This window comes from Callospermophilus lateralis, chromosome 15 (genome assembly GCF_048772815.1).
Source record: "Callospermophilus lateralis isolate mCalLat2 chromosome 15, mCalLat2.hap1, whole genome shotgun sequence".
Lineage (NCBI taxonomy): Eukaryota > Metazoa > Chordata > Mammalia > Rodentia > Sciuridae > Callospermophilus > Callospermophilus lateralis.
This window is the reverse complement of record NC_135319.1, coordinates 68,760,558-68,786,772: the sequence shown is the minus strand read 5'-3', so window position 1 is coordinate 68,786,772 and position 26,215 is coordinate 68,760,558. Positions and strand designations below refer to the sequence as shown.

Here is a 26,215-nt window from a genome sequence, read left to right as displayed (position 1 = left end):
CACCATTTGTGCAATCATACATGCACATAGAGTCCCTTCTACATTTATGTAATTTCTTTCTCATTTGAACCATTTTGGCCCCAGCTTCCTAGAACTGACCCCTTTCAACTCAGAACTTTTCCATACTCTGCCTCCTCCATCTCTGGTCCTGAACCCTCTTCCATTTTCCTCTCTTATTTGTGACCTCCTCCTCCCCTCACCTCCATCCATCCCCTCCTAATTTCCATACCTCTACCTGTCTCCTACCCCATTCTTCTTTCCTGACTCTCTCTGCAGTCTGACACTTGCCTCTCCATGGGCTAGAACATCAGCAGTTTTATAAGCAATGATCAGATACATGAGGCCATTTCCTACAATGGTTATACTCTCAGAAATGACATGTACAATCTCCTTTGTTTTCTCCCCCCACCCTATTTCTTAGAATTGAACCCAGGGGCACTTTACCACTGAGTTACTTCTCCACCCTTTTTAAATATTTTATTTAGAGACAGGGTTTTTTTGAATTGCTTATGGCCTCGCTAAGTAGCTGAGCCTGGCTTCAGCTTGAGATCTTCGTGCGTCAGCCAACTGAGACACCTCATCCTTTCTTTAAGGCACAGAGCAGACTCAACTCTCCCTCCACCCCTAGGAATTTCTCTCTGGGTTCCTATCTCCAACTCACTCCAGAATCCCAGCCTACCAGAGCATTTGAGTTTCCACCCATGGGAGTGGTAGATTCCAGGCATCACTGTCCCAGACGCAAACCTCAGCCTGTGCAACCTCATTTCTCTGTCCCTTCTCCCTAGGATCATTTCTTGCAAGAAACCTCCTTCCTTCAGATGTTCCCTTCCTCCTGGTATATGCTGTCTATGGATGGGAGCCCATCGGAAGAATCCAATCCAACCTGCTAGGTGAGGTGGAACTAGCCTGGACTACTGGGAAGGCTGGGAAGGTGGAGCTCTCTAGTGGTTCATTGTCATCCTGTCTTCTCCAAAAGCTAGGTTTTCCTTCTGGGCATCAAAAACCCATGCTGGGACCTTGTCCCGGCAGATTGGGAGCAAATAGTCAAGTGTTTTTCATTTAATATGGACCCTACAAGCAAAAAGACTTCTTCTGAACCTGGTGCTCAACCACTGAGACAATGATTTTTTTTAAATATATTATTAGGTGTAGATGGACACGACACAATGCCTTTATTTTTATGTGGTGCTGAGGATCGAACCCGGGTCCCGCCCATGCTAGGGGAGTGCTCTACCACTGAGCCACAATCCCAGCCCCTGAGACAATGATTTGTCCCAATGATGGAGAAAAAAAAAAAAAAATCTGGGGCTAGGATTGTAGCTCAGTGGTTGAGCGCTTGCCTAGCATGTGTGAGGCACTGGGTTCGATTCTCAGCACCATATGCAAATTAAGTAAATAAATTAATTAAAGGTTCATCAATAACTAATAAAAAAATTGGAGTTGGTGGTCTTTTCTTGCGTTGTGGTTCAACAAGCTTCCTCCTTCACTTTTTAAAGTTTTACTACTCTCAGTTCATTGGTCACACATCTGTCTCCCACACCAAAGTTCAAAGTTAAAATCCTGAAGCTATGGTAGTCCAGCCATAGTTGGGTGTTCCATCCTGAAGCTAAGAGGTATTTGCTAGGGCCCTGGGGAAGGGGAAATTGAGCAGCATAAAGCTTGCAGATCTGTCTCCTTGCTAAACCTACTCTCATCTGCCAGGTAAGGAGCCTTCTTGCCTGTCTGCAGCTGGGTTTTCTCATTTGCAATATGGACAACATAACCCTTGCCCCTGCTTCAGAGGGTAAAAGGTTCAAATGAAGTGACTGATAGGGAGGTCCTGTGAGGTATGAAATGCTCTTCAGAAGGGAGGAGAGTAGAAGTTATACAAGGAGTTCCCAGACTATGGCCTGGACTTGGCCTGAAACAGCAGTACCTTCCTGGACTGGAGTCAAAACCAGGTCCTCTTTCCATTGTCAATGTCAGTGTCTGGGCTCAATTTATTGTTCCTGACTCCTCTTGTACCTATCAAGCCTTTGAAGAAAGTTCTGCAGAGCATTGACTTCTTTGCCCCTCAGCACACTAGGAAAAGGAATCAGTTGAACCAAGAACTTTAGGTTTGGGGCAGCAACATTCAGACCACCCTGGGCAAAGTCAAAGGAATTCTGCAAGCAAATTCAAGTTCATGGCCCAAGGCTCAACCTCAGTGTGAGCCTGGTGAGGTACCTCCTGAGACCCTCCAACATTACTGCTGTTCTGAGCCCAGCCCAGAAAAGACAGCCTTTATGCAAATTGTATACCTCATCCTCAGGGAACTGCATTCCTCTTTGGGAGACCTCCTTACTCTTATGTAGTATCTTAGTTTCTTAGCGCTGACATAATAAATTGCCACAATTCCTCCACCCTTACCGGGGTATTGTTGAACTGGGAGTGCTTTACCACTGAGCAACATTCCTAGTTTTTTTTTTTTTTAATTTTTTTTGGGGGGTAGGGTACCAGAGGTTGAACTCAGTGCACTCAACCACTGAGCCATATCCCCAGCCCTATTTTATATTTTATTTAGAGACAGGATCTTACTGAGTTGCTTAGCACATTGCCATTGCTAAAGATGGCTTCCAACTTGTGATCTTCCTGCCTCAGCCTCCCAAGCTTCTGGGATTACAGGGATACACTACCATGCCTGGCCTTATTAGTTTTTAATTTTTTATTTTGAGACAGGGTCTCACTAAGTTGCTTAGGACCTTATTATAGTTGCTCAGGCTGACCTTGAATTTGCAGTCCTCCTGCCTTTGCCTCCTGAGTTGCTGAGGTTAAGAGATGTACATTATCATACCTGGCAAATTTCTATAAGCTCCAAGCTTGTTCTCTCATAGTTGCATAGACCAGAAATCCAAAACCAATGTTGTTAGCAGTTTTGGCTTATTCTGGAGGCTCCAAAGGGGAACCCATCCTATGACTCTCTCCTAGCTTCTGTTGACTGTCAGCAATCCTTGGTGGTGCTTGGATTGTAGACCTATCCCTCCAATATCTGTCTCTGTCCTCACATGGCCACCTCCTTTCATGTCTATGTGTTTTCTCCCTTTCAGTATCCTTATACTCATTATTGAATTTAGGGCTCACAGGATGATTGATTGATTGATTGATTGATTATTAGGGATTGAACCCAGGGGCACTTAACCACTGAGCAACATCCCTAGCCCTTTTTTGTATTTTATTTAAAGACGGGGTCTTGCTGAGTTGCTTAGGGCCTCACTAAGTTGCAGAGACTGGCTTTGAGCTTGAGATCCTCTTGTCTCAGCCTCCAGAGTCATTGGTATTACAGGTATGGCCACTGTACCTGGCCTAGGATGATCTCTTCTCTCAAGAAGAGATTCCTAAAAAAAAAAAAAAAAAAAAAAAAAAAAGAAGAGATTCCTTACCTTACCTGTAATCACCCTTATTCAAAACAAGATCACATTCTGAGGTTCTGGATAGACATGTCTTTTGCAAGTCACAACTCAATCTGCTATAAGGCGATTCAAATTATTATTATCATTATTTATTTATTTATTTATTTATTTATTTTTGTGGTGCCGGGGATCAAATCCATGACCTTACACATGCTATGGTACACAATCTACCACTGAACTATATCCCCAGCCTAGAGTTTTCAGTTTGATGATGGAGATCCACCCCATTGTTGAAGAATCCCTGAGTCCTAGAGGAGAAACATGCCCTCCTTTAAGAAGCCCCATTTGTCTCTGGGTTTGATACCCAGCACTGAAAGAAGAAAAAGAAGAAGGAGGAGACAGGAAAGGGGGAAGGAGAGGAGAAGGAAGGAGAAGAGAAAGAGCCCCTTTATGATGGAGAAGACCTTAATTCCCATTCTGGTCCTCAGGAATCTTTTAAAATATCTAATTTATCTATCTGTCTACCTACCTACCTACCTACCTACCTACTTACTTATCTATCTATCTTGGGAATTGAACCCAAGGGTGATCTACATCTGAGTTATAACCCTGGCCCTTTTTCTTTTCTTTTCTTTTTCTTTTTTCTTTCTTTCTTTCTTTTTTTTTTAACAACATGGATGTTTAACCCCTGATCTACTCCCCAGCCCTTTTTATATTTTATTTAGAGACAGGGTCATGCTAAGTTGCTTAGGGCCTTGCTAAATTGCTGAGGCTGGTCTGAAACTTGTGATCCTCCTGCCTCAGTCTCCAGAGTTACTGGAATCACAGTTGTGTAACCCAACTGGTTATTCTCACCTGTATATTTCCTCAGCCCCAGGCAGGTATATAAATATATATATATATATATGGACACAAAACCTTTATTTATTTATTTATTTTTATGTAGTGCTAAGGATCAAACTCAGTGGCTCACATTTGCTAGGTAAGTGCTCTACAACTGATCCACAACTCAAGCCCCAGGTACAGCATTCTTAGGGAAAGCAAACTCAGAATCCATCACTTTGGCACTGACCAGTGACAGATAAGAGAAATGGAAAGTGATGACTGGGGCTTAACAGAGTGGTGGCAAGGAATTGAAGGTAGGGGACGGAGCTGGGAGATGAGGAAAGATTTGTGACTGAGACTTGTTCCTTTTTTTTCAGTGGTGGGACGGGATCAGAGAAGCAGCGGGCACTGGGGATCAAACCCAGGGCCTCACACATGCTTAGGCAAACTTTCTACCGCTGAGCCACATCTCTAGCTGTCTTTTGTTTTCTTGAATTTTTTTCTCAGCTGTCCCCACTTGTATGACCCCTTGGAGCTAGTTCAAAAAAACTACTCATAGAAAAAGACAGGTTGGGGCTGGGGATGTGGCTCAAGCGGTAGTGCGCTCGCCTGGCGTGCTTGCGGCCCAGGTTTGATCCTCAGCACCACATACAAAACAAAGATGTTGTGTCCGCAGATAACTAAAAAATAAATGTTAAAATTCTCTCTCTCTCTCTGTAGTTTCTCTTCCTGGTGTTCACTCATGTGAAGCACATACACCTTCTTTGTATTAAGTATCTAATTACTGAAAATTAAGGAGTTGAGTCAGGCACAGTGGTGCACATCTGTAATGCCAGTGACTTGGAAGGCTGAGGCAGGAGGATGGCAGGTTTGAGGCCAGTCGCAGTAATGTAGCAAGTACTTAAGCAACTGAGCAAGACCGTGTCTCAAAATAAAAATAAAAGGACTGGGGCTGTAGCTCAGTGGTAAAACACTGTTGAGTCCAATTCCCAGTACCAAAAAAAGATAAAAAGGCCAGGATTTGATAATAGACAAAGCTATCAAAAGTGAGAACCATTCTGGGCTTAGTGGTGCATGCCTGTAATCCCAGCAGTTCTCTCAGAGGCTGAGGCAGGAGGATCATGAGTTCAAAGTCAGCCCCAGCAACAGGGAGGTGCTAAGCCACTCAGTGAGACTCTGTCTCTCAATAAAATACAAAATAGGGCTGGGGATGTGGCTCAGTGGTTGAGTACCCCTGAGTTCAATCCCCAGTATCAAAAAAAAAAAAAAAAAAAAAAAAAGAAAGAAAGAAAGAAAAAGTGAAAAACGTGGAGTCAAGAATTCATTCCCAGCTCTGGTTAAATTTCTCCTGGAACCAACTGGGAAGATGTACATTCTATAACAACTTATTTCCTTTATTGGTGACACCACAAATATTTAGGAAATCTAATCAGTCTTCTTTGCTCTTTCTGATTTCCCCTCAAACCTCTCTACACTGGAACTGTTCTCACCTCCTCTTTCAAAGCAGCCCTTCCCTCAAACACAGCAAAGGATAGATAATGTCTTTCCCTTTCCCAAAATTTACCGAGTCCTACTTCCTACAGAACTCACTAGGATCTGACCAGTGTGGTAGAGAAGGGAACTGGTTACTGATCATCTCCCTCCCCAATTACCAAACTCCCCATAAATCTCCTACCCCATATGGACTCTCCATTATCTCTGAAGGAGTCTGAGAATGAGCCAATCTAGTCTTTGATGAGCAGTCACCTAATTTTCCTTCTGAGCAACTATCTTAGATATCCCAGTCTAAGATATCCTGCCCCCAGCTTTGGCCCAGGACCTAGTCTGCTTATCTCTGAGTTGCTCCTCAATTCTTGCCCTCAGGCTCCCCTTCTTTCTCCCCACCGTGACTCCTAGAACCCTATTCATCCCTCAACGTCAAGGCTCTGCTCACCTCTTCTGGAGAAGACCTGCCCTGCAAATCTGAGGCTCCTGGTTATTCTTAGAACCTGCCTGGGGATGTTAAGGGTGAGGGAAATGCTTAGCTCTTCCCACTTTTCTCCAGAATTAAACAAAAATAATAGAAATTAAAAGGACTGCATATCACCTTGGAATTTGAATGATTGCTAAATCCCAGGAAACTAAAACCAATATAAGACCTGAAGAGGGCTGGGATTGTGGCTCAGTGGTAGAGTGTTTGCCTGGCATGTGTGAAACTCTGGGTTCCATTCTCAGCACCACATATACATAAATAAAATAAAGGTCCATTGACAACTTAAAGACCTGAAGAGTCTGCAGCACCAGAACCTCTAGAAGGTCCCAGAGGCTCAGGGAGGCCCAGAATGAGGTGGACTGCTGGGAGCCATCAGCCAAGTAGGTATGACAATTTCCTTGCCAGCTACTCCCATGCTGTCTAGTGGAAGGACTCCTGAAAGGTGACCTTGCTCAAGGACCAGGATCCGTGTTTAGGGTGTCCCCGGTTTAGCATAATAGGAGATTAGGGTGTTCCCCCTTTAGAATAGGGCGGTTTAGCATAATAGGAGATTAGGGTGTTCCCCCTTTAGAATAGGGCATATCCTGCTGTCTGAGTTCCTCTTGAGTTCTTAGGGTCAGACAATATATTTGGGAGACAGAAGCCCATGAGTGGTGGATTTGGGCAGAGAACGTGGATTCCCCCAGAACGTGTTTGTAGATGGCCGGTGTGAGTTCGGGAATAAAGAATTGCTGTTTGAATCTACAAGCTGTGTGGAGGCTCGTGATTTGTGCCCAGCCAGAGACTGCGGCAGTGGACTGTCCTCATTCACAGTGGAGGCCACCATCTCACTCCTGCTTCCTTAGCTTCTCATAATTCCTTTCCTTGCTGGGCGTGGTGGCCCACGCCTGTAATCCCAGCAACCCAGGAGGCTGAGACAGGAGGGTCCCAAGTTCAAAACCAGCCTCAGCAATGGCAAGGCGCTTAGCAACTCAGTAAGACCCTTTCTCTAAATAAAATACAAAATAGGGCTGGGGATGTGGCTCAGTGGTTGGATGCCCCTGAGTTCAATCCCCAGTACCAAAACAACAAACAAAAAAAACCCCTCCTTCCTTTGTCTTCTATTTCCTAGAAAAATAGAAACTTCTGGGAGATGTGAGCTAATCCAGCTGGTCTATGGGCTCTATATATTGGCTATAATTCTGGTGAGAGATCTCAGGGTGACACCCTTTTTGCCCCTCTCTCCCATCATTTACACTGAGAGCCTCCTCTGCTCCTCAGAGCAAACACGTTTCCTTGCCTTTCCCTTCCAGACCCTTGTCCCCATTCCAATTTATCTCCTCTCCTTCTCTGTTCCTGGTCCGGTTCCATCCTAGGCATCTCTGATTCCAACTCTCCTTGCCTTTGTTCTTGCTTGTGTCCTGTGTAGAGACCTCTGGAGCCAGGACCAGGCCTAAGCCCTCCCTTGGGGAATTAGGGGAGAAACAATGTTAAGTTTTTCTTTATAACTGGTGAGTGATTCTGTTCCCTCAGCCCTTACCTTATGGCTTCCTTCAGCCTCTTTTCCCACCTTAATTTTTGTTTACCAGCTAAGTTAGTGCAGCTTATAGTTCAAATGGCCCACTAGCCTTGGAGTTGTGATTCTAAAAAAAAAAAAAAAAAAAAAATTATTGTGATGCTGGAGGTCAAATCTAGGTCTTCAGGAATGCTATCTATGCAAGGGCTCTGCCATTAAGCTCCCTTCCTAGCCCTCCCTTATTCAAGGGAGATTCACCTTCATTTCATATTTTGTGCATAAAATAAGACTTTATTGATTTTTGAATAAGTCTTGACATTCTTGTATTTAAAATTCATAGAAAATGTGGCCTCATTGTGCCCTCCCAGGAAACTTCTGTGTCCTTGACTTCCTCCCCACTTTCAATCTTGGAGAAAAGAATCCAGACAGCTCAGGTTTCTTTTCTTCTAGATGACACTTTCTTAGTGCAAGATCTGGATCCCTTCCCCTTTTCATGGTTCTGCTTCCTGAACTCTCTTCTGACTTCTCTGTGTCCTCAGAGAACCTTGATTTACTTACTTCTAGAGACTTCCTCTGTCCTTGCTTGAGAAGAGTAGTAATTGCATGTTTAATGGAGCTGGCAGTGTCAAGAGTGACCACCAGGGGGAGCCTGTGCCTAAGAAGAGGCTGAGATGGCCCTGGACAATCATGGAGCCACTCTGAGGATTTTTGAGGCCTTCCCACACCACTACACTCACTCCCACCCTGATGAAGTAAGTGTGACAAGCATTCCAGTGTGAGGTGGCCCCCTATGGAGTTGGGAATCTAGAGCTGCCTCCATGCCTAACCCTTTCTCTTTTTTCCTTATCACAGGTCAGTGTGAACCAAACTCTTGTGCAACTGTACAATGTGGAACACTTCCTAAGGATAGGTTCTCTGAGGGTCAGAGTCAATGTGAGGATCAATCTTTTAGTGCTTGACTTCAACTACAATTTCCAATAGTTTCTGCTGCCCATCCTTTCCCTGGATCTCCGTTCATTCAGGCTTTCTCATTCCTTTTTCTCTCCTAGTTTGGGGATGTGGAGCCCTGGGTAGTACCAGTTATGTTCCTTTCTTCTATCCCAACTCCCAAGAATGGTCCTGACTCAGTGGCTTTTCTGCCCCCACCACTGGCTTCTTTCGTTTCTTTCTTTCTTTCTTTTTTTTTTTTTTTTGGTACTGGGGTTGAAGTTAGGCACTCAACCACTAAGCCACATCCCCAGTCCTATTTTGTATTTTATTTAGAGACAGGGTCTCACTGAGTTGCTTAGCACTTCGCTTTTGCAGAGGCTGGCTTTGAAACTGCCATCCTCCTGCCCCAGCCTCCTGAGGTCCTGGGATTACAGGCATCCGCCATCTCGCCTGTCTGGCCTGTTTCTTTTTTCAGATCCATCTGCCTTCTATCAGTTTCAGGTCTAGATCAACCAGTCAGTCTATCTATGGTTAAAAGGGAGGAAATCCAGAAAATCTATAAAGCCCGGAGCCTATTCCCTTTTTCTCACCCAGGCGATAGGAACCAGTCAAATCCACATTAACTGAACCTATAATAAACTTGGCCTTGTGATACAGGCTGAGGTTACAAAAATACAAATAACCATGCTCTCTGCCCTCAAGGAACTTGAATGCTAATTAGGAAGACAAACAAATAACTAGGTGATCTCAACATCGAAGAAGAAAGGCTGGAAAGAAGACTGGAAAGAAAGGCAGGACTAGACACAAAGGAAGGAATACCCTTGTAGGAATTTGACCTCTAATCTGAATACTGAAGTAGATTCTGATCTTAGTCCTATTTGCTGTTATAAATACTCTGGGTGTTATAGTTTAAGTGTCTCCCAAATCTCACATGTGAGACAATGCAAGACAGTTTAGATGTGAAATGATTTGGTTATGAGAGCCTTAACATAATCAGTAAATTAATCTCCTGATAGGGATTAACTGAGTGGCAGGTAGGGTGTGGCTGGAGGAGGTGCATCCATGGGGGTGTGCCCTTGGGGTTTATAGTTTGTCCTGGAGATCTCTCTCTCTCTCTGCTGCTTGGTGTGATGTCTTGAGCTGTATTTCTTCACCACACTCTTCTACCATGATGTTCAGACTCACTCTTAGCCCTTAGGAATGGAGTTGGCCATCTTTGAACTGAGACTTCTGAAACTGTGAGCCCCCAAATAAACTTTTCCTCCTCTAATTGTTCTTGTCAGGTCCCATGACTCTAAGCAGCAGTAAAAAGCTGACTAAAACACTGGGTAATCAAGGTTAGACTTGAGGATATAGAAATATCAATTAGAAAGCTACTATAACTCTCAGTGACAGGTGGCCACATTTAGGCAGAAGGCTGGGTTGGGGTTTGGGAGGAGAGCAGGAGTTGTCCTTGTTACTTTTTTTTTTCAGGCCACAGGTGGAAGAAGGGGTGGGGCTCTGACCTCTGACCCTTGTAGGATGGTAGAGAAGGGAAAAGGGTCTGAGTCTCCTGGGTAGGTGACAGGGAGGACTGTAGGCAGGCCTGAGAGCAGGAAAGTATTCTCAGTTGTACCTCACCTCTGAGCTCCATGAGGTTCTCCATGTGAACCTACTTTCTTTTGTACAGGGTCCTTGGATCTGAAGCCTTGCCCACTACTAAAAAATTTTTTTGTTTTGTTTTGTTCTGGGGATTGAACTCAAGGGCACTTAATCACTGAGCCACATCCCCAGCGGTTTTTTTGTATTTTATTTAGAGAGAGGGTCTCATTGAGTTGCTTAGGGTCTCGCTAAGTTGCTGAGGCTGTCTTTAAATTCATGATCCTCCTTAAGCCAATGGGACCACTCAAAACTTGTAGCCCCAGAATACCACCCTCTTCTCAGGTACCCAAGGTCAAGGACCTCAGTTCCTAGATTTTGCATTCCATAGGCTCCAACATCTTTTTTTTTTTTTAATCCACTTTATTTTTGGATAACCTACTTGACATGTTTTCTTTTTTCTTTCTTTCTTTTTTCTTTTTTTTTTTGAGAGAGAGAGAGAGAGAAAATTTTAATGTTTATTTTTTAGTTTTCGGCAGCCACAACATCTTTGTTTGTATGTGGTGCTGAGGATTGAACCCGGGCTGCACGCATGCCGGCGAGCACGCTACCGCTTGAGCCACATCCCCAGCCCTGACATGTTTTCTTAAAAAACAGGGGCCTCCACTCCAAATAAATCACAGTCAAAATAAATGAACTAAAAATTTATGGAATGCTTCATGAATCTGTGTGTCGTCCTCGCATAGATGCCATGCTAATCTTCTCTGTATTGTTCTAGTTTTAGTATATGTGCTGCTGAAGTGAGCACAAGTCCCATCATCTTGTCCTGGGATCCACCCTTTCAACCAAAGACCTCAGACTTGAGATCTCTATCTACCTATTTAGACTTTCACTCAGGAAGACCACAATGAATCATCACTTTGATGGCCCTCTCACATGCTCTACCCAAACCCATTCAGACCATATTTGCAATCCTAGAGTTCTACAAAGTCCCAAGGTATGGTTTGGGATCATTGGCATCCTCCACACTGGAGGTCGAGGATGAGCAAGGACCAACATAATCCAATATCAGCCTGTAAAGGTAGAATAAAAGCTACCAGCCATTCAAGGCCACCAGCTCCCCTCTGAGCTGCCAGGCTGGGCAGTGTCCATGCTGAGGCCTTGCTAATGGGTGACTCAGAGGAATTTCCTCAAAGAAAAGCTTGGCCCTTTCCCTATGCCCCCAGGGGCCCACTGAGTATAATTCCTTCTCCTCCTGGCACAGCAGGAGGCCCAAGACAAATCTCAGACTGAAAAGCAAACATATTTCAGTAGGATCATGAACAGGAAAATAGCTTCCAGCATTGTGCCACCTTCAAGATCCAAAAAGAGGAGGAACCCCTCCCATACTAGGAAGGGGCTAGGTGACAGCTGAGGGAGAAGCAGCAGCTTTAAGGCTAATAGCTGAACTACAGGTATTGGTAGACAGGCTAGCTTGAGTCCCAGGACAAGGGCCATTCAAGCCTTGGATAAGACCAAATTGTCATCCTAGGACTTCAGTGAGGCTAAGAAGCCATCTCAGATTTGGCCATACGGATGAGCCACCTTGGGACCTCTGCAAGGCTGGGGAAATAACAATAATCACGGGCAAGATTGTAGGGCTACACCTCTCCCCCTGACAATCTAAAAAACCATCCAAGGACCCATATGAACTTGAATCTATTGTTAAGCCCAGGATGAGGCAGAGCAGAATCTAAACTGTAGGTCGTAGCTGAGGACAAAGCTAAGTGGTAATTGTTACCCTAGTCCCTGCCAGGGGCCTAGGATGATGTTGAGTGGCAGCATGCAGGGCCTACCCTAATCCAGAACTAGGTAGAGGGGTCACGGGTAGAAATGGACATAGGGTCAAGAAGTCTTTGGACATCTAGTCCAGGCAAGAAGAAATCTGTGCTGCAGATGCTTATTTCTTGGTTTAAGGAGTCAGTGAAAATGTGGGGCCCTGTGCTCCCAGTGACTCATTTATTGAGTCAGAGGGCTCTGAGGTAGCTCTCTGACTGTATCATATTTTCCTTAAAATCAGGGGCTGCTCATGGAATCCTGGGGGAAACAAGCATGGGCTTAGGGCCCATCACAGTTCTTACTTGGAAGAATCCCAGGGAAAAGAGGTGTAGCTCCGCAGAGTCCACTCTCTACCATGGGCTAGAGTCCAGTATTGATTCAGGGATGAGGAGCAGATTCAAGCCCAAAGAGGCCAGAGGTATTGGGCCATACAGTGAGGCAAGTCAAATGTGACAGCTGCTATTTTCTAGTTGACTTGCTTGGTCAAGTCATTCAGTCTTTCTAGATTCTATTTCTTCACCTGGAAAATAGGGATAATATCAGTACTTTTCTAGCGAGGAAGAGGGATTATGTAAAGACCAGCAGAGTACCTGGCACATATAAAATACTCATAATGTCAATTATCTTCACGATTGAAAGTAGCTGCTTCAGTCAAGAGATCCAGATTCATCTACTCCCTCTGTAACCCACAATCCTCTGAGACCCTCAGCTGTTCAAAAAACACAAACCATGTATAAATTGGATATTTATATATATATATATATATATATATATATATATATATATATATATATATATTTTAAAAATTGCTCCAGAAGACAGAAGGATATTGCACACACAGATCCTACCCTGGCCCCCTCTAACTCCTAGGTACCCTACCCTGATCACCTTGTCCTACAAATGATTTCCCGTGTCAGTCACACAGAGGCCCTGTCCAGATGGTGCCCACACTTCCAGTCCTGGGTGATCTGATACCTGAAGGGTAGACATAGGTCCCCGAGGTGGGGTCGGGGGTGGAGTGCCTGGGTCCCATAGGATGTCCTCATAAAGGCTTAGAACCGGGCCTGAGGGCCGTCCTTGAGCTCCAGTCTGCTCCAGCAGGGCTTTGAGCAAACCCATTGTGAGAGGGGGTTCTGACCCAGGCTCAGGAAATGGGGTAGGAGGTCCCACTTCATCTGGGAGATGTGTCTGCAGTAGAAGTAGGAGCTCATCTGGAGCTAGTTCTGGTGGGCACAGGCGGCAAAGGAGGGGGAGGTGAGCATCGAGCTGGCGGTGCTGGGCAAACTGGGCTAGAAGCAGTTTGAAGATCTCACTTCGAAGCAAGGGGCTGGAGGGGCCAAGGGCCAGGCCAGCCTCCAGAGCCCGCTCCCATTGCTCCTTTTGCACCAGCTGACTCACAGCTTGCAGCACAGCTTTGGGTCGCCCACTGCCCAAAAGCAGCTCCAGCTCCAATGTCTCAGGCCTGCTCCCCTCCTCACCTATCACTGCCAGGGCTCGGCGATACAAAGGCAGCCCAGGGCCTCCAGCCCCCCACCCTGGCCCACCCTGCTGCTGTGCCAGTTCCACAAACGGGGGTAGCCATCGTGGCTCCAGCTGGCAAAGGCATTGGCAAAGGAGTTCAAAGGGGGGCAGTATTCCATTGGGTGTTTCCTTTCCAGCTGTTGTATCCCCTAGCACCTTCTTCCACACATCAGGGGGAGCTTGGGATCTCAGCCTGCCATTTCCATCTGGCTGGACCTGCAGGGCCCGAAGAGTGGCACCCCAGGCTGCTGTAGGAAGGGCTTGGAAAATGGTGTTGAGCTGGATCAGCTGGTCTCCTGTTAACTCAGTCCTCAGCAGGCGTACTACTTCGTGCTCTGCCAACTCGGTCCAGCCAGCCTCCTCGTCATCCCCAGCCACCAGCTGGGTCTTGAGCTGCTCTAAACCCCTGTAATCCCTAAGCTCGGCCCTCAGTGTAGTCAACAGTGTAGATGGTGGCAGGTGGCCTTGGAGGATGGAGGCCAAGGCTTGAGGTGCTTGGAAGGTACTGTCGTGTCTCAGTTCCTCTGGGGTGAGCTGGGCACCCCTTAGGCTCCGCCGCTGGTAGTATATACAGGCCTCCTCAAATACCAGGTCCTTGGCTGAAGGGAGCTCAAAGCCCTGGGGGGCTTCCCAACCTACACAAAACAGACCCAAGGCTGAAAGCATGCGAAGACCTCCTCCAATATCCATCTCTTCCTCATCCTTCACGCCAGGGGCTGGAGGTTCCAGCAAATATACTCTGTCTGTACTTAGAACCTTCCTTTCCAGCAGCTGCCCACTGCCCATGTCCAGCAGTTCCAATGTGTTGCCCAGCACACAGGCCAGAGTGCCATGGAATATTCCCAGGGCTGCAGACCCCTCGGGGCCTGCAGGTGCCTCCTGCAAGGTGCCCACAGCACGAGTACCACCGTGGGACTGCACTAAGCACACAGTGCCCCTGAAATCAAGCAACAGAAGGCCCTGAGGAGCTGGGGCCCAGGTATGTACAGCCAATGGCTTTCTGGGGGACAGCAACCCAGGAAGGCCTCGGAGCAGGGTCCTGAAGTCCCAGGTGTCCCCTTGTCTGGGATTCAGGGTTTTACTGTGGGAGAGGCCAAGGCATGGGGCAGACACTATCACTTTGCCCTTGCTTGGGCTCCAGATGAGCAGAATGTGGGCTACACCAGGCCAGGTGGTGGCAGTGGGCACTAGGAAGAGATCCTTGCGGGAGGCCAGCAGGCCAAAAGGAGGGCAGTGGTGCAGCAGGACGCGTGTGCGGCCCAGGTTTGTGCCTGCCTCCCCGCTGGGCTCCAGGGTCCTGAAGCACACGCGATAGTTGAAAGCGGCTGCAGGCCGCTCTATGGGGTCCTCAGTGCCAGACTGAAGCTCCTCGCACCACACCAGGCGGCCTCGGACAGCCGCTACGGCCACCACGCGGGCCTCACCGCCTGGACAGAGCTCGGTGCTCTGCAGCAGTCGCCAGCCAAGCTCCATCCCCGCTCCCCACACCTCTGTTATGCCACTTTCCCACACTAGGACCAGCGCCGGTCGCGCTGGCCAAGGCAGGAAGAAGGCGTCTAGCGGTGAAGGGTGGTCCTCGGGCCAGGCCCGCTCCAGTTCCGCGCCGGATCCACGTACGGCGACCAGCAGTTGCGGGGCTGGCGCCCCCGGGGATCGCAGCAGCAGCAGGTGGCGGCCGTCTGGGCTGCAGCGGACTCGGACAGCTGAGTCCCCAGCTAGCAACTCCCGGAGCCGGGCCGCGCCGCTGAAGTTGCTAAGGTCCAAGAGCAGGCGCAGAGTCCCCGCACGCTTCATTATGCCGCCCGCGCCGTAGCACGTTAGGCCCGGCCACCCGTGGAGCGAGGCCCGGCTCTCGGTGCGCGGTCCTCCGGGAAGTCGAGAGCCGGACTGAGACTTCCGTCCCGCGTGGATGAGGTGGGCCGAGGACAGGCCTGAGTGTAGACTCCACCCCGCCCCGCTAGGGGAGCTTCGGCTTTGCTCTAGTGCACGCCCGGCTGGCGCGACCCGCCCGCAGGGGGAGGAGCCTCCGCAGCTCCCAAAGGTTTCAACCTCTGATTTCTCAGGCCAGCTTCCCCTAGCTGCAGTGTAGCTCAGTCTAGTCCTGATTTGGGCTCCACTGAGCCCCTAAAAGCGTCCATCTGCTAAGGCTTTTCTTTTCTAAGCTTCGTTCTTTGAGTCCAGTTTACTCATTTATATTCATTCATATTCTCATTCTCTCTCTCTCTCTCTCTCTCTCTCTCTCTCTCTCTCTCTCTCTCTCCCTCTCTCTCTCTCTTCCCAGTACTAGGCATTGAGCCCACAGCCTCACAGAGTCTGGGCAAGCACTCTATATCACTGAGCTACATCCCCAACTACTCATTTATTTTTGAAAGTTTTATTGAGCACCTAATTTATGGCAGGCTTTGAGTAGTAGACCCTGAACAAAATAGAAAAACTTCAACCTCACCTGTAATCCTCAGCGGCTCAGGAGGCTAAGGCAGGAGGATCACAAGTTCAAAGCCAGCCTGAGCAATTTAGTGAGGCCCTAAGCAACTTAGTGAGACCCTGTCTCAAAATGAAAAATAAAAAGGGCTGGGGATATGGCTAAATGACTAAGTGCCCCTGGGTTCAATCTCTAGTACCAAACAAAAAACTTCAACCTCATGGAGATTGATAATCTAGTGGAAAATAATAATAGTTAATATTTCCATAGTAGACATCATGGGACAGACCTGCTCCCATCCCTCGTTTTTGCAGATAAGGAAAATGAAGCACAGAGGTTAAGTAACTTTGATTAAGATTATATAGGTATTAGGCTGGGGATATAGCTTAGTTGGAAGAGTGCTTGTTTCATATACACAAGGCCCTGGGTTCAATCCCTAGCTACCCACCCCCCCCCACAAAAAAAATAAATAAATAAAACATTACACAGGTATTAAGCAGTAGAGGTGGGATTTCAACCACAGGCATTCTGGCTCCAGAGTCAGTGTGCCAAGCCATTTTACTCTATCAGCCAAAACCAGGAGTTTGCTAAGAAAACAACAACATGTTTAGAGGCAGAGTCTTTTTGTCATCTCTTCAGCAACACCTACAAATTTAGATATATATATATATATATATTTCAGTATTGGGGATTGAACCCAGGAATACTCTACTGAGTTACATTCCCAAACCCACCTTTTGAGACAAAGTCTTGCCTAGGCTGGCCTAGGACTTACGATCCTCCTGTCTCAGCCTTCCCAGTTGCTGGGTCTACAGGCTTGTGCCAGTGTGCCCTGCTTGACAACCTCCTTATTGAAAGTTTCTCCTGTGGGTTCCACTGCACATCTTTTACCTCTGGGTTTCTTCCTTTTTTAATATTGCACTATCTTTTTTTTTTTTTTTTTGGTACCAGGGATTGAATTCAGGGGTACTTGACCACTGAACCACGTCCCCAGCCCTACTTTGTATTTTATTTAGAGACAGGGTCTCACTGTGTTGCTTAGCACCTCACTTTTGCTGAGGCTGGTTTTGAATCCTCTATCCTCCTGCCTCAACCTCCTGAGTTACTGCGATTACAGGTGTGTGCCACCACATTAAACGTTAGCACTCCTCCTTCCATTCCCCAATAACATTTTGATCTGTCTCTCTATCCTCTTTTCTTCCTTATGGATTGATCCATTCCATGGAAGCCAATGACTCCAAAATATTTATCTATAGCACAGATATCTGTTGAGTTCCAATAAAGGGTATCTAAACATCTACTAAATATTTCTTCTTGGATGTCTCACACTTTAATCTCAACATATCCTAAACATCATCTTCCTATCCCAAGTTACTCCTCCTCCAGTTGCTTCTTGTTGCCATAGGATTTATTTCATTTTGTACCCTATCTTCATTTTTAGAGTAGAGTCTGGCAGAAAAACCTCAATTGATGTTTGCTGAAGGAATGAGTAAGCTTGTGTGGGCACATGTTTGTGTGTGTGATATCATTTGGGAATCTTTTGGTTAAAAGTTACAAAAATAGCTCATGGCTATTTTAAGTTAAAGTGCTATTAATTAAAGAACATAAGGAACTTATAGCATCTGCTGAAGAAAGGAAGAACTGGATTGAGCAATGAACAGTAATTAAGACACTCACTGAAGATCAAGAAATAGGAAGCATGATTGTTTTTCAGTGGGGACCATCTAATCAGGGTAATGTGGTCCTTGGTGCTACATGACTTACATGCTGCACTAGAGGATAGAACCTGTTATGAATAAATTCTGATCATCTTTTCATCTCTGCATCTCTTGATCAAAAGCCAAAGTTCTTGGAGGCTATAGCTATTGGCCAAAATCAGATAATGTGCCTTCACTTAACTCTGACTGTTCAGGGCATGTTTTTCCATTTAGTCTAGCCTAAGAGTCCAAAGAATTCTGCAGAATAAGAAGGGAAGAGCTCTGCCAGATAACCAAACCAATATGACACAGGCCTTATTATTCTCATTTTTCAAATGAGGACACTAGGCACAGGGAGCTTAAGTAATTGTACAAAGTCATACGGTTAGAAGGTAGCTGACCTAGGATCCATTTCTACAATGTTCCAGAGGTTGTGTGCTAAACTTAGTATATATCTCCTAAATTTACCCTAGTGTGAATATGTATTGAATTTACTTCCTGACATAAGTGTGGGCAGTGTATTATGTTGCTTCACTCTCATACCTTCTCCCTTTCCTTTCTTCTCTCCTCTTCCACCTCATTTCATCTTCACCTTCTCCAGGAATTCTTTGGAAGTTGACATGAAATTTTCCCTTCTGTAAATTTTCAGGGCATTTACAACTTGAGCCCTTTGTAAGTTTGCCCTTGATATTTTACTCTCTGCTATTTAAAACATTTAAGAGTAACCCGGTGTGGCAGCCCATACCTGTAACCCAGTGAAGGGAGGCTGAGTCAGGAAGATCACAAGTTTGAGGCCAGTTTCAGCATCTTAGGGAGACCCTGTCTCAAAATGTAAAATAAAAGGGGCGGGGAATGTGGCTAAGTGGTAAAGTGCCCCTTGGTTCAATCCCCACTACCCACCTCCACACACACACACACACACACACACAAAGTATACATATATGTATATATATATATATATATATATATATATATATATAGTATATATGGGTGTGTGTATGTGTGTGTGAGTGTGTATCTACCACTTTGTTACAATATAATTTTAGAATCATAACTTACTTTATTTCTTTTTACTACTCACCAGTTGGGTAGTCAGTAGGTGTGAAACAAAGTTTTATTGAAAGGAAATCAGGTATGGAACACTGTTCTTTCATTTGGACAGAGTACTACTGTTTCTTTTTCTTTTTTCAGTAGTGGGAACTGAACCCATTTTATTTTTATCTTTTAATTTTTTTATGTTTATAACTTTATTTTATTTATTTTTATTTATTTATTTTAGAGAGACAATTTATTTATTTTTTTAGTTTTTGGTGGACACAACATCTTTGTTTGTATGTGGTGCTGAGGATCGAACCCGGCCCCACGCATGCCAGGCAAATGCAGTACCGCTTGAGCCACATCCCCAGCCCTTATTTATTTATTTTTATGTGGATTGAACCCAGGGCCTCACACATGCTAGGCAAGCACTCTACCACTGAGCCACAACCCCAGCCCCTGATTTTTATTTTGAGACAGGGTCTAGTTAGGTTTCCAGATTGGTCTCAAACTTGCCATCCTCTGCCTCATCCTTCTAAATTGCTAGGATTATAGGCATTTGCCACTGGGTCAGGCTGGAAAGAGGGTTTCTAACTGGTGTTCCAGAACTATTAGGATTTGCTTCATGACAATCTTCCTCTTACCCCTCATCACTCTTTTATTTTTTTGATACTGGGGATTGAACTCAGGGGCACTCAATTACTGAGCCACATCTCCAGCCCAATTTTGTAGACAGGGTCTCACTTAGTTGCTTGATGCCTCGCTTTTGCTGAGGCTGTCTCGAGATCTTCCTGCCTCAGCCTCTCAACGCTGCTAGGATTACAGGCTTTTGCTACTGCTCGGCTCCCTCTTCATTCTTATTTATATTCTATTAGAGTATAGCCCCTCACTTCTTTCCCGGTTCCATACCCAGCATATTTCTGCCCCCAGTTCTTTCCTGATGGACCTGGGTTCAAATTATTCTCCTCTTACTAATTCTAGAATTTTAAACAAACTAATCACTCAGAACCGGCACCCCCGCACCCTGCTTTTTTTTTTTTTTTTTTTTTTTTGTGGTGCTGGGGACTCAGGGGCTTTGTGCATACAAGGCAAGCACTTTACCAACTGAGCTATATCCCCAGCCCTACAAGTGCATCTTTTAATCTTTTATCTGCATATGAGAAATTTGAAGATCACAGAGTTTACTTGAGGTGGAGCACAGTGGTGCAAGTCTATAATCTGGGCGACTGAGGCAGGATTACAAGTTTGAGATCAGCCTCAGCAATTGAATGAAGACTGTCTCAAAATGGAAAAAAAAAAAAAAGATAAAAAGGGATGGGGTTGTAGTTCAGTGGTAAAAGACCCTTGGATTCATTCAATCCTACTAGTACTGGAAAAAAAAAGCACAATTTTAAACGACAATTTATTTTATGATGATTATTTTGAGATAGGGTCTCACTAAGTTACCACTTAGTGATCTTCCTGCTTCAGCCTCCTATGTAGCTGGGCTTACAGGCTGTGCCACCGCCTCTGGCAACATATCTAATTATTTGTTGAATGAATGTGTTTCCAATGTTTCACTTACAAAGCTACAATAAATATCTTGAAACATACATCTTTTCAAACCTTGCTAGTGTTTCTAAATATATTTATTCCTAAAAAGAACTGCTGAATTCAAAGTCGGCCATGTTTCAAAAAACCACTACTGCAATTGGTAAACCAGGAGCCCTTCTATGGATGTTTGCTAATTTCTTTCTCGCGATGCTTTTCGGGAGTTGTAGTCTTTGCAATGTTTGCTGGGAATTGTGGTCTGAGGTCAGCTTCAGGAAGCGGGCGTGGAAGAACCTATCGCAAAGCGGGCTTTAGGACCCCGCGGGGCATCGGGGTCGGGGAGGTCGGGAGCGCGCCCGTGGCTCGGAGCAGCGGCGGCGTCGGTGGTGTCGGGAGCGAGCGGGCCCGGGAGCGGCGCGGGTGGTGGAGGAGGAGCCGGGGGCTCGGTAAGCAGCGCCGGCCTAGTCGGGTCCTCGAATCTGGCCAACCCCCGCGGGTCCTGCCACAGTAGGCCTCGGCCCAGAGGCGGCTCTGGGGGCGGGGCCTGCGCTTGCTGCGGGGACGACGGGGGTGACGAGGGGAGAGGAGGGAGGACCGCAGCTGAGGCTGCGTGCCGCGGGGAGGGCTGGCCCGGGGGGTGGCTGAGCGAGCGAGACGCAGCTTCTCTTTTCCAGCGGCTCGTTCTTCTGACCACCCGGTTCTGGCCTAGTTCTTTCCCTGTCCCGCCCTTGCAGGGGCCACTGGGCAGCTGAGGCCCTGACCTTTGACCCCTGCGCGGGGCTGACCTCGACCCCTGCCTGGAAAGCCTGTCCTCCCAGCTTGTGTTTGGCTGTGTGGTGAGGGTCAGGGGCTAGACCTCTGAGAAGGAATAGAGGAAGGCGAGTCTGTCCGAAGTCTTCAGGTGTCCCGGAAGGGACACTATCTAACCTCTCGAGTCTCCGACCGACTGGTTTCCTTTACCACTGAGCTACATCCCTGATCCTTTTTTGAAAATTTGAGAGAGGATCTCTAAATTGCCGAGACCGGCCTCGAACTCTCAATCCTCCAGCGTCAGTCTCCAAGTGGCTGGGATTACAGGTGTACAGCAGCGCCCGTCTTCCCACCGACTACTTTAAGCTCACCTTTTACATGGAAAGTTACTCGGGTTACTCGGTGTAAACTAACCTTTTCAAAGGCAGTGGGGAAAGAAATGAGAGAACAGGTTCCCTGGGGGGAAGGAGAGCTATCAGAAGTTGAGGAGTGCTGCACCTGGCGATCGGGACGGTAGAAATTTGGCTCAGGCCTGAATAAATGTTTCTGGATCATCAAATCGTCCCTGGTTCTTCTTTTTCCAGAAAAATTTGAACTTAAAAGTTTTTTTTTTTTTTTGATTGTTTGTTTGTTGGTTTGGTACACCAAGATAAAGATGATTTGTGTCCCTCCCTTTAATTTAGGATTGCTTGGAATTATTTTGGGTATGTCTTCTGTTGGACTTCATGGTAATACTGTTTACTAACTTCTATGTGAAGGCTTTCAGGGTATCAGACAGAGTCTAGGGAAAGGTAGATTCCTCTTGTTAGAATTATAAAGGGAATTTTCATTCTTTCCTTAATGAATAAGGAAGTCTTTAATGTGTTTTCAATAGATTTTCAGTCATAATTTACTCATTCAACCTTTATATAATTAAACAAACTTGAAAACCCCAAAGCAGTTGTTATGAAATTTGGAATTTCACATACAGCATAATTTAGGAATTCATAAGATTTGGAGAAAATTGCCAACTAAATTGATCCAGGATATATGAAAGTGAACTGTTTACTCACATATTTAGCACTTACTATATAACTGTTACTGGGTTAGAAATAATATCTTTCCTCAAAGACATCCAACACATATTTTGATGAAATTTTGTACTATTGTGTGTTGTATAAAAGACATTTTTTTTAAATAATCTTTTTAATTAATTAATTTTTTTAATTTATTTTTTTAAAGAATTTTAATATTTATTTTTTAGTTATTGGCGGACACAATATCTTTGTTTATATGTGGTGCTGAGGATCGAACCTGGGCCGCACGTATGCCAGGCGAGCGCGCTACCGCTTGAGCCACATCCCCAGCCCTTTTTAAAGAATTTTTTAATGTTTATTTTTTAGTTTTCACCAGACACAACATCTTTGTTTTTGTTTGTGGTGCTGAGGATCGAACCTGGGTCGTATGCCTGCCAGGCGAGCCGCTACCTCTTGAGCCACATCCCCAGCCCCCGTATAAAGACATTTGTACAAAAAAAAAAAAAAAGGAATATTGTTATCACCTAGTGGTAGGGAGATCTTTGTAGGGAAAAGACACTTGAGGTGGGCTTTGAAGTATGAATAGGAGCTTGCACAAGAAAGAAAAAATATTCCAGTTACAGAAAACAGCATATGCAAAGACATGGTTGCAAGTTTGAGGTCAGCCTCAGCAACTTAGGGCAACTTGGGCAACTTAGGGCAACTTAGGGCTGGGGATGTGGCTCAGTGGTAGAGTATCCTTGGGTACAATGAGAAGATGGAGGGGTATTGTACTGCTTGGGGAAGTTTGGAGCTTGAGTGGGAAATAATATTAATTTTTAAGAGGTTCCTGCTAGGCAGCAGAATAGAATAGACAATATGATTGATGTATGGACCTTCCATGTATGTATTATGTGTCAAAATACATTCTGTCGTCATGTATGACTAATAAAAATAAAAATAAATCGTATGGTTTAAAAAAAAAAAAAGATATTCCTGCTCATTGAGAAGATTATCTTGTGATAAATTCTCATTCTGGGAGATGCCAGTACTATCAAAAAAAAAAAAAAAAAAAAAGAGGTTAGGGAAGACAGTCTGATATGCTGAGGTAAAGTTACTTGTGGGATGTGTAGATGGAGATGTTAGTAGGCAGCTGGAAGTAAGGAGGCCTAGTAAGCTTCATAGCTTGGCAATAGTTCTCAATAGGTGAGGGCATATATGAGAAAAATCTTTGGGGAAAATGTTTATTTTGTTTAAATGTTTATTTGGAATTGTCAGGATGTGCACTTCTTTCACTTAATGGTGAGCTGCTTAAGACAGGGAACATAACTTAGTAATTTTTTGGTCCCTTTTTGGCTTATACTATGCTTAATGTTTTTTTAGTTGTTGATAGACCTTTATTTTATTTATTAATATGTGGTGTTGAGAATCGAACCCAGTGCCTCACACATGCCAGGCAAGTGAGCTACGGTTGAGCCCCAGCCCCAGCCCTGTACTTGTTTTTTAATATTATAAGGTCTTGATAAAAGTTATTAAACTAGCAGGAAGTCAATTGATTTTATAAGATTGCAATTACCTTTTGGACTTCCTTTAAGATATGGTAATTGTCTTTTTTTTTTTTTTTCCTCTTTCTCTACTCTGCCCCCACCCCCCGCTTCTTGTGGTGCTGAGGTCAAACCCAGTGCCTCACTCTTGCTAGGTAAGCACTGAGCCACTGATTTATGCCCCCAGTCCTGTATCCTGTAATTTCATTTTATACTTTGGGTGGTATTCATGGGGCTTGTATGGTTCACCAGGAAGGAAAATGAGAAGATGGTGGGGGGGAGTTGTACTGCTTGGGGAAGTTTGGAGCTTGAGTGGGAAATAGTATTAATTTTTAAGAGGTTCCTGCTCATTGAGAAGAGGATCTTGTGATGAATTCTCATTCTGGGAGATGCCAGAAAAAATGTGAGTTTTTTTTTTTCTTTCTTTCTTTCTTTTTTTTTTTTTGGTACCAGGGATATTGAATCCAGAGGTGCTTAACCGCTGAACCCCATCCCAGCCTTTTTTTTTTTTTTAATACCTTTATTTATTTATTTATTTGTTTGTTTATATATTTGTTAGTTATAGATGGACACAATACCTTTATTAATTTTTTTTTTTTTTTAATTTATGTAGTGCCAGGGATTGAACCCAGTGCCTCAAAAATGCTAGGCAAGCGCTCTACCACTGAGCCACAACCCTGGCTCCTTATTTATTTTTTATGTTATAAGGTCTTGATAAAAGTTATTAAACTTTTTTGTCAGGGATCGACAGTGCCTCACACATACTAGGCAAGTGCTGTACCACTGAGCCGCAATCCTAGACCCCCCATCTCAGCCTTTTTTTTATTTTTTGCTTTGAGACAGGGTCTTACTAAGTTGCTTAGGGCCTTGGTAAGTTGTTGAGCCTGGCTTTGAACTTGTGATCCTCTTGCCTTAGCTTCCCAGATAGCTGGGATTACAGATGTGCACCACCACACCTGGCCACTTCCACTTTTAAGTATAGGCTAAATACCACTCTGAGGTGAACACTGTCCATAGCACATACAAGATAGTACCTTGCCTAATAGTGGCTCAGGTGGCTTATTTAATCAGTTTGGTTCTGGCTTAGCATCTAGAAAATAGTGATAATTCTTGTCGAGGTGATATCCTGAGTCTATTGACTTTTCTTAGATGAAGTGGGAATATTGATAGTGTGGACAAGTTTGGAATTTCCATGGAATTGTAACTTTTTTTAAAAAAATATTTTTCATATGTATGGACCTTTATTTTATTCATTTATTTTATAGGTGGTGCTAAGGATCGAACCCAGTGCCTCACACATGCTAGGCAAGCGCTCTACCACTGAGCCACAGCCTCAGCCCAGAATTGTAACTTTAACTGAATCTTTTGTGTGTGTGTTGGTTACCAGGGATTGAACTGATGGGCACTCGTCTACTGAGCCACATCCCCAGCCCTACTTTGTATTTTATTTATTTTATCAGGGTCTTACTGAGTTGCTTAGTGCCTTGCTTTTGCTTGCCTTAAACTCTTGATCTTCCTGTCTCAACCTCCTGAGCCTCTGCAATTACAAGCATACATGCCATGCCTGGCTCCTGAATCTGGTTTTTAATATTCTATTAGTGAATAGGACTTTTTTTTTTTTTTTTTTTTTTTACTTACAGTTCATTCTAACAGGGAGAAGGGCTATCAGAGAGAAAGATTTAATGACTTGACTTGTTCCTAGCTGTGTTACTTTAGGCAAAATAAAATGTTCATAAAATCAGGATAGTAGTACATATTTCATCTGATTATTTTACACATGGGCAAACTGGACCTTAGATGTCAAAAGGAACCCATTGGTTAGGATAAGTGGGAAGAATAAGATGTGGGAAGGTGAGGGTCACTCCAGTGTTTTTTTCTAAAGAATGCCTAAGTTTTATCCATCTTCTCAATATCCTCTTTTGTCCAGATAATCATTTCCTTTACTTTTTTTTTTTTTGGTACTGGGGATTGAATTTAGGGGTGCTTAGCCTTTTTATATTTTATTTATAGAGACAGGGTCTCACTGAGTTGTTTAGGGCCTCTCCAGGTTGATGGCTTTGAACTCGTTATCGTCCTATGTTGGCCTCTTGAGCTGCTGGGATTACAGGGATGTACCATCACACCCAGTTTAAATGAATATTTCTTGATGTATAGTGGGTATCACAATTACATCTAGCAGAATTTTTCAACCTTGTCACTATTGACATATTGGGCGGGGCAATTCTTTGTTGTGGGTGACATTGTAGGGTGTGTAGCAGCATTCTTGACTTCTACTCAGTAGATGCCATTGATACTTCTCTTCCCAGTTGTGACAACCAAAAATGACTCCAGACACTGACAAGTGTCCCTGGGGGTAAAATTGCCATATTTGAGAACCAAAGACCTGGAGTGATTGTTAAAAATGTAGATTTCCCTGGGCTGGGGTTGTGGCTCAGTGGTAGAGTGCTTGCCTAGCACAAGTGAAGCACTGGGTTTGAACCTCAGCACCACTTAAAAATAAATAACATACAGGTTTTGTGTTCATCTACAACTAAAAAATCATTTTAAAAAAATGAAGATTTTCCTTGCCCAACACAGTGATAAATGCCTGTAATCCCAGCTATTTGGGAAGCTGAGGAAGGAGGATAGTAAGTTTGAGGCCAGTTTTAGCAATTTAGTGAGACTCTCAAAAAAAAAAAAAAAGAAAAAAAAGGACTGGTGGTGTAGCTCAGTGGTAAAGCACCCTGGATTCAATC

General features: G+C 44.8%; 2 protein-coding genes and 1 non-coding gene across 6 annotated transcripts in view; 1 reads left to right on the top strand and 2 right to left on the bottom strand.

Moving 5' to 3' along the window:
• Positions 1-10,869: 10,869 nt before the first annotated feature.
• LOC143381702 (U6 spliceosomal RNA) lies at positions 10,870-10,976 on the bottom strand. The gene has a single exon (XR_013088872.1). It is a non-coding gene; the product is annotated as a U6 spliceosomal RNA (small nuclear RNA).
• Positions 10,977-12,744: 1,768 nt separating this feature from the next.
• Hps6 (HPS6 biogenesis of lysosomal organelles complex 2 subunit 3) lies at positions 12,745-15,429 on the bottom strand. Its single transcript, XM_076834614.1, has one exon. The coding sequence runs from the start codon at positions 15,299-15,301 to the stop codon at positions 12,881-12,883; it is 2,421 nt and encodes an 806-aa protein (XP_076690729.1). The 5' UTR covers positions 15,302-15,429; the 3' UTR covers positions 12,745-12,880.
• A 5,096-nt stretch (positions 15,430-20,525) lies between these two features.
• Armh3 (armadillo like helical domain containing 3) overlaps positions 20,526-26,215 on the top strand; it is a 171,326-nt gene continuing 165,636 nt past the window's right edge. For all 4 annotated transcript variants that reach the window (XM_076835222.1, XM_076835224.1, XM_076835220.1 and 1 more), the window contains exon 1: positions 20,526-20,637. The gene's annotated coding sequence lies outside the window, so the exon portion shown is untranslated. The remainder of the gene's footprint in view (positions 20,638-26,215) is intronic.

Coding starts and splice junctions, on each gene's coding strand:
- Hps6 (XM_076834614.1), bottom strand. CDS start 15,301: ATGAAGCGTGCGGGGACTCTGCGCCTGCTCTTGGACCTTAGCAACTTC.